This window comes from Morone saxatilis, unplaced genomic scaffold (assembly GCF_004916995.1).
Source record: "Morone saxatilis isolate NCDOM2014 unplaced genomic scaffold, NCSU_SB_2.0 Contig18, whole genome shotgun sequence".
NCBI classification, from domain to species: domain Eukaryota; kingdom Metazoa; phylum Chordata; class Actinopteri; family Moronidae; genus Morone; species Morone saxatilis.
The window spans coordinates 16,586,258-16,594,613 of NW_023339740.1; the positions used below are offsets into that span (position 1 = coordinate 16,586,258).

At 40.7% G+C, this 8,356-nt stretch overlaps 1 protein-coding gene across 4 annotated transcripts in view; it reads left to right on the plus strand.

Annotated features, from left to right (window-relative positions):
* Positions 1–528: 528 nt before the first annotated feature.
* LOC118327800 (RNA-binding protein 6) overlaps positions 529–8,356 on the plus strand; it is a 12,477-nt gene continuing 4,649 nt past the window's right edge. For 3 of the 4 annotated variants that reach the window (XM_035661259.1, XM_035661262.1, XM_035661261.1), the window contains exons 1-7: positions 529–685; positions 1,304–1,374; positions 1,835–3,380; positions 3,494–3,583; positions 3,692–3,761; positions 4,685–4,758; positions 8,038–8,112. In XM_035661259.1, the coding sequence (XP_035517152.1) occupies positions 1,322–1,374; positions 1,835–3,380; positions 3,494–3,583; positions 3,692–3,761; positions 4,685–4,758; positions 8,038–8,112 (1,908 nt within the window). In that variant the 5' untranslated portion in view covers positions 529–685; positions 1,304–1,321. Of the gene's footprint in view, positions 721–1,303; positions 1,375–1,834; positions 3,381–3,493; positions 3,584–3,691; positions 3,762–4,684; positions 4,759–8,037; positions 8,113–8,356 lie in introns of all 4 variants that reach the window. The other variant, XM_035661260.1, reaches the window with a different exon arrangement.

Sequence of the window (8,356 nt, forward strand, 5' to 3'; positions counted from 1 at the left end):
AAGAGTACTTCCTTTTTCTGAGCTGTGAGTATTATTGGTGGCACTTGAGAGAAAATGCTGGCACAGACTGGCGTGCACTGTACTTCCTCATCTCGCATTATGTTTTATTCAACATGTGATTTTTTTGCACTCTTGTCATCAACAAGTGACATGCATTTAAATTTGGATGTTCCATCTCTTCAGTGCTACAGGCACAACAACAACAACAACAACAATAAATAATAATAATAATAATAATAATAATAATAATAATAATAATAATGGTTATTCTAATTATTTTTATATTTTATTATAGTTTTTATATCATTATTGCACTGATTTTGCCACTAAGATTTGTTTATTATTGTTGTAGCTCTATAAATATACAACTTTTTACAGAATGATAAAACATGATACCTGATGATGATACGTGAATGTTTTTCACCAAAACCAAAAAAACCGAATATAAAAGTGGCTGTATTTAAGTTAATGACCGCTGGGTGGCAGCACTTCACCCGGGAGCGTCTAGTCGACATGTGTGTCGAAGGAACGCAGAAGAAGCAAGCCGAGTCTCCGCTGCAACCACAGACGAAGAAGAAGAAGTCCTTGTTAATAACGTTGTCATCAATACGCAGAAGCCATCGACGGCCTGTGCGACAAATCCTCCTCAACACCGACACTGAGCGCGGAGAACAAGCGGAGCGAGGTGGGTCCTGAACGAGCAGTATCTACGCGTTAAAGGTGAAGTGTGTTGTTATCTCAAAGGAAGCCGCTCGGCTGCGAGCTATCGCCGAGAAACCGGCTCTTTAACGTGAACGCTAGCCCCGTTAGCTCCGACAGCGTCACCGTGTGAATGGTCTCCTCCGGTGGGCTGAGGTTGGTTTAATGGTCGATAGCTCGTTAAATTAATCACACTAGCGTTACTTTTTCATCCGGCTGTTGTTGTTTAATTCCTCCCTTTCACCGCAGCACAGTTCAGTTCATTACTAACGTGACTTGTTTATGCTGTGGCGTAGATTATGAAGGCCTAGTGATGGCTATTATTAGCGGGCCAGTGTTTCTTGCCCCAGGTTTTGGCGTATGCAGCCATCTTTTAAGTATCGCCACCGACATAATATAACGTTACGTTACTCGCCAACATGTAAACCGTCATATTTATGTGGCTGTGAGTTCAGAGGTTTTTAATCACTCATTTCAGATTGTGCCGTCAATGTCAATTTCTTATCAGTTATGATGGGTAACCTGTTAAATCGTTGCCAAGTCAAAAGTGGTGCATTCATGTTGCTCCTCATAATATAACACAAACCTTTCACTTGACTTGCAGATAAGATACTGACTTACAATGTGGGACGGACCAGGGCCTGGGCAAGGACCACGGGGAGGACCACCCTTTCGGTAAACAAACATATTATTTTATCTTATTTAGTAAGAAAGATACATATTTTATTTTATTCATATTTATAGTAATTGAACTTCTGTGTTTTCCCATAACGCTGCTTGCTAAGGGTGGGCAATATGTTTAAAATCTGATATCATAATTTATATACATTTATAATGTGATCTTGATATATAGGTGATTTTAAAATGTTCTGGAAAGCATTAACTGATTTAAACCATTTAGTATTTGTTTACATATTCAGAAACTATATTTTTCTCATATTTCTGCATTTTATAGCTACTCACCTTTTTTCTGTTAATGGAAAAATGTCTGACTTCCCAGTATTTATTACCATATTGCCCCCCTCCCCCTTCTGTACGCCTTTATGGTTGGGCAATTGAAAATGAACTTGATATTTTTTCCCTGCCTGTGCATTTCAAACAAATCAGAAGCCTAACATATTAATACACATTCCAGTGGCGATCATCGTGGGGAAATGTTTGGTGGCAGAGATCGTCCCATGTCGGATTACAGAGGTAGAGACGGCATGAACGTGGGTCCCATGGGTCATATGGGCCCAAGACCTCTAGATCTACCACCTATGGATATGAGGAGGATGGATGGGCCACCCATGAGGGGGCGTGATATGGACCCACGTGAAATGCGAGGTAGAGAGCCAAACAGAGATTTTTTTAGACCAGGAGAAGAGCCAGACTTCAGCCTTAGAAGGCACTATGAAACTTCCATCAGAGACAAACTTATGAATTCTTCTTCTGGTTTCCCGGGACCAGGCAGGAACTCAGACATGGGAGGGAGGGGTATGCCGCCACGGGAACCGAACAGCAGATTTATGGACAGAGACAGAGAGTCATTTCACTATAACATGCCACAGTTCAACAACCCCAATGTTGAAGGAAGAAGAGGGGGGTTTCCTGTGGACCGAATGGAGCGAAATGATGGATTTAGGGACATGCGCGATAGGCCCCCAATGGGCACTGGTGACACTGACCGCTATGATATGGACATGCCTCCACGTGAAAGGAGAATGATGGACACTGACAGAAGAGGAGGGCCACCTTTCAATCCAAGAGGTGGATTTGACTCTGATATGGATTTCAGAAATCGCCACGGACCAGCAGCAGAATTTAGAGGTAGGGATCGGTCGCCATTAAGATTTGGAAACAGTGATGTCCCTCCAGTGGACAGGGCAAGATCAGACATGCCTTCAGATGTTTCTGGCCCTCAAAGATCAGAGTTTATGGGTGCAGAAGATGCACTCAGAGAGAGAGAATACACAGATTCAAGTGGCAGTCCCCTTATGGATTATCGAAGCGGTGAAGAGATGACTCTTGCAGAGGAATGGAAGAACCGTCAAAAGGACAAAAACCCTTTCTTGAACATGGGTAAAGGCATGGGAGGTGTACCCGAACCCAACTTTCCTGTAGGTTTTGGCCGAGACGTAAATGTGCGAGATCCACCACCATTTCAAGAAAGGGACAGGCCACCCGTTGAATTCCCAGGGAAAGATGTTGGATTTCCTCGTGGTGACCACTTTCCTGCTATGGATCTCCCAACAATTGGCAGCAAACCTCCACAAAACCACCCACACCCAGAAATAAGTCCCCTTACTGGCCCTCTTGGGAGAGAAAATCAGAATAAACATTGGCTTGGCGAAAGGGACCCAAAGCATAGTCAGAATAAATCCAGTCGTGACGAAAGGCCCCCTTACCATAAAGAGAAGAATCAGCCCGCACATGAGATCCAGGTGCCAAGTGATTGTTTTAAAGGGCTGAAGGATATCCCACACAGTCAGGGACCTGCCAGGGGTAAGATGGGGGCAGAACGTGACTTCGAAAGCAGCAGCACAGTACAGACGAGAGACCAAGACTACAGGGACATCGACTACAGAACAGGGTCTGGGAGGGCTTTTGACTACAAACGCGAAGCACTTCAGGCACCAGAGAAACTCATCAAAGAATCTAAACCAATCACACCATCAAAATTTAGTGAGTCTGGTTCTCAGGTACGTGTATTTTTTTTATTTTGTTGCTACTATTTGTTCATAGGTTACATTTGTATTTATTATAATATTTTGATGTTTCATAACCAGAATTTTAATCAACATTTCTGTAAAAGGATCAAGATTACAGGAGTGCATCAGTGGAGGACAAAGTTTCCAATACAATATCCATAATTGGTATTCCAAAGACTGCCACAATGGAGCAGGTAATCAAACAGAAAAGCAACTTTATGTATTATTTAGTTATGGTTACCAGACTGTACTAGTATTGTTGGCATGGCATAACTCACTCATTTTGAAATGTTCAATTGCAGATCCTTGGTGCCTTTGCAGTCCGTGATGGTGTGCCAATGCAGGGGATGAAAATCAAAAATGTTGTGCCAGGTAAGAATTGAGTTTCTTTGCGAAACTGTTTGGGGCAGTCGATCGCTAACGTGTCCCTCGATATTTCGCTTTTACGACATTCGAAAAACTCCGCATTCTTTCGTTTTTACATTCTTGGATGCTTTTGTTGGTGGTGGTCTGTGTGAACTTGCTCAGTATAGAAGAAAGGGGGGTGGTGGTGGGGGGTTCTTATGGCATATTTTTTCATGTCTGAGGTTTTGGGGTCATTGTCAGCAATTACAGGATTTACCAAGGATTCAATATAAGGAGCTTTGGAGAGTGATATTCAATGTCTGTCACAAAAACAAGCGACTCACTGAATGTGTACTTCAGGGACACTATATAAATGCTCTGACTGAAGAAAAACAATGTCCACAAACCTGAAATGGAGACTGCCTTGTTAGTGCTTTGTTCATCCTGCTGATCTAAACGTGCTTTAGAGTTTTCAACAGCGGATCGCTGTAAACATGGTTGTAGATGATGCCAAGCCTTTTTGTGAAGATTATGTCTCAAAGGTTGTTAATTTTTGCACAAATATATCAAAATGTCCATCACAGAAAGAAAAATGGGGAGCCTTTTTTATTTTATTTTATGTAAACACGAATGGTACATTTTCTGTCTCCATGGTGCACACCACGCAGTTCACTGCCACTGGTCTGGAATATCTGTCCGTTAAGGCTTGGCTTTATCAAAGCCTTTCCTGGCAAAGTCTGATATGTCAGTCATCAAAAGGCTGAATAGAAAAAAACATAAACAAAATGTTTGTTTTCCTGAAAAGGTATGTGTGTCAATAAAAGTGTAAATATTCGCTCACTCTGATTTCGATGTATTCACGAACTGCTGTCTTTTATGTTTTAGTGGGTGACTGTCATTACTGGCATTGACTAACAAAAACCCATCTGTATTTCAAATGCTGTCCCCAGGTTACAGCTACGATACGGCCTATGTGGAGTTTTTAAACCTCGAGGATGCAGTCCACTTCATGGAGTCCAACAAGGTGGCCCATCCTCGTCACTCTACGAAGGCCGTCTCTCCCATCAGGATTATGAGGGGTTGAGAGGGCATTTAGTAGATGGGGGAGGGACAGAACCTGGGAAGGGGTTGCTGTTGCATTTAGTGAACTTACTTTGGTAAAGGAGATGAAGATTGTTTTAAGTTTTTAGATGCTAATGTTTAAAACCGCAATAGTTTTTCCTAACTACATAAATTATATAAGTGCTTGTCCACAAAGCCAGGATTGTACTTCAGGTTACTTGTATAGCACTTAAAATATGTAATCAGTTTCAACAGTGTATGTGCACAGACATACAGTAGATTTCCCTCCCATTATTTACTTGCCCTACTAGTGCTACAGTTTCAAATTTTTACCCAAAACTGCCTAACCCTGGAATGGATTTACCCGGTAACAGATCGCCTGACAGTTAGGTTTTATTATTTGAGGAAGACTTTACGATGATACTGAAAATGAAGGTACTGTATGTAGCCACCATTTCCTGTGATGTGATTTTGCGGATTGAAGGGTCGAACTTAAGTCTTCGTGTCTTAAAAAATATTGGTTTTCTCTTTACTTGGCTTGACTTGCGAAGAACATTCTCTTCTGTTCTGTTCAGACTTACACAAGTAAACTTTCCTTACCAGTGCCTTAGCAGATGTTCAGGCTAAAAACAGTCCTGCGCTTGAACAATCCAATGGGGCTGCTTGGTGGGGCGTGTTTTGTTTCAGGTACAAGTGATCTGAAATTCCAGTTGGAGTAACAGATTTGTGCAGTTGAAGACATATCGGACACAGAAACAGAGGATTTTACAACCCTGGAAAACGCTAGTCTAGTAATCTACCAGGACTGGTGTATATAATTTAACTGGGTACCGCTGCACCTTTCAGGAGGGGATGTCGCATATAGGTCCAGCCAAAGTTTGGAAGTGGGGTTCAACTTTTTTGCCGGATGACCCTGGCGTATTTTTCTGGAGCCCTCTGGGTTATGTTGCAGGATAGCTTCATTTAAAAGAATGAGACGGCTGCATTTTTTTCATACCGGGCTAACGCTAGTCTGAATGCAACCTTGTTACTGAGAACCCTGCAGCTATAGTTTAACTGTTGATATTGTAAGAGAAAAATATATTTTTTAAGATTAGAAGTAGCTCTGAAAAATTTTATTTTCAATGAGTATACATTTTCTCAGCCATTTGTGGGTCTTCATAGCATCTGGGGTTTTTAGCTACACTAGCAGCTTGGATCTATGACGGTTGGTCTAACACTGAAACTGATAGTTGATGTTGTCAAATTTCTTAACAACTATTGGATGCATTGCTGTGAAATTTAGTACAGATATTCATGGTCCCCAGATGATAGATCCTAATGGCTTTGGTAATTCCCTGACTTTTTCTTAAGTACCATTAGGAGGTTAACTTTGTTTTTTTTTTTTTGTTTTTTTACTGAAATGTCTCAACAAGTATTGGATAGATTCTCATGGAATGGTTTTTGCCTTGACCTTTTATCTAACAGCAGTTCAAAAATGTAACTTATTTGGTAATTGAAGTAGCTCTACATCTGCTCTGGATTGGCACATATTTTGATGCAGATATCCATGGTTCCCAGAGGGCCTAATAACTTTGATGATCCCCTGACCTTTCCTGTAGTGACACCATGAGGTTGGATTTGTGGTTCAAAGTGAAATTTCTCAACTGTTGGATGGATGCATGCTTTTTGGTGCTGACATTTGGGGTCTTTGTGCACTTTGGTGATCCCCTTTGGAGTAAACATTTGTCTAATAAGTTGATCTATTTTTAATATTTTTGTTTTCTTCACAACGGACATTACAACCTCACAAGGTGGCTGAAAACTCTTTAGTCTTGTCTTTCTGCAACTGTCCTTCTGTGGCAATATTCTTTCACCAGTTCAAGACATTTTCAATCATCTGTGGCTTTCCTGAAGAGTGCATGTCCTCTTGATGGTTTTCTCTTGAACTCATCGTCGGTGCATTTTTGGCACCAGGATTTCTACTCTTTGAACTGCTCTGAACAATTTGTGAAGTTCACATCTTGACACAATGAAGTCTTCAACACTGGCCAGGACTGATGTGCTTTGATGTCTGTAAAACAGCCCCTTATCTCGGGGTAGTTGGGAACAGTTGAATTTTTACTGAAGTATGTAGCAACTTATTGTTTGGCCTGGCTATTTTCTTTTTTCTTTTTCTTTTTTTGTAGAGCTTTTGGTTGTACACATTCGGTTGCACACAGCTTTATTTTTAACTTGTTGGACCACAGGAAGGTTAGCAACCGCCGTTGCAGAAGCTAAGGGGATCCGAAAAAGAATAAACAATGTTCTGCAGTTAAAAACTAGAAGATGCAAGTAGTTGTGTAGTCAGTAATACAAATAGCCACTTAGAAGCTATCGTTTTTTTATTTCTTTTTTTTTTTTTCCTTTTTGCTTTACGGTATAGCTTTATCCATGGTTTTAATGGTTAATTCTGTTTTGTGCAAATCGGGACCACTGTGGATTTAAATCCATCTTTGAAATGCACAACCTACATCAGAATTATGGATGTTAAACACTGCTACCAGTTTGCAAAGTACATTTAGTTGTGCCATGAGCTTTCCTTTGAAACGGCAAGTTTTTCATACCAACGTATTCTGGTCTCGGAAACTGGGTATTTTTCTACAGCATAGTTTGGTTTCTGGCATGGTTCTCATTTGGCACTACAAAATTCAGTTGAAAATCTTTTTGGATTGTGTTGTGGACAACTGTCAGCAGCTATTTTGATAACTTATTGTTTTAGTAAAAATACCAAACATTTCCTAGTTTCAGCTTTTAGGTTGAAGATTTGCTGCTTTTCTTTGTATTGTGTGATAGTAAATTGCATCTCTTTGGGTTTTGGTCAGACAAAACAAGCAATTTGAAGATTTTAACCTGGGCTTTAGAAAATTGTGAAGGGCCCTTTTCACTTGTTCCTGACATTTTCTGGACCAAACAGTCACTCAATGAATTGATACAGTAATCTTCAGATTAGTAGATACAGAAAATAATTGTAAGTCACAGCACTAATTTGTAGTTCCCTTTTAAACTATTTAGCGTAGCATGGGGGGAAATGGCCTGTGTGAAGCATGGTCCTTGGTCTGGGCTTTGCACACCATCTTAAGTGTTAGCCCATTTTATCTTCTGCAGTGAAGAGGAGGGCTAAACCTGCCACAGTGCATGTAGGGTGTCATGGGCATTATTTAACATATAAGTCACCTTTGTTGTATGATGCTGATTGATCTTTTTTCTGTTCTTCTTCTAGGGGTCCCTAAAGGTTGGCACTAAAACAACATCCATGAAGTACATCCAGGCAGATGAGCATGAAAGAGGTGTTCATGTGAGTGTAGTGACAGGAAATGATTGTTTGTTTTTCTGTACTAGAAATTCTCAAACAAAGTCAATATTTGAACAACGGTTGGGTCACAATTAAAGGCACTATTAACAAAATCGAACACTTCCTACAGAGGTTGTACAGTAAAAGCCTTGGATTACACCCTGGTTTGCATTAACATCAAACAGCAGTAACAGCAAATTAGAGAGGCAACATGGAGCAGAGCAGAAAACGGGATGCCTTCTTACTA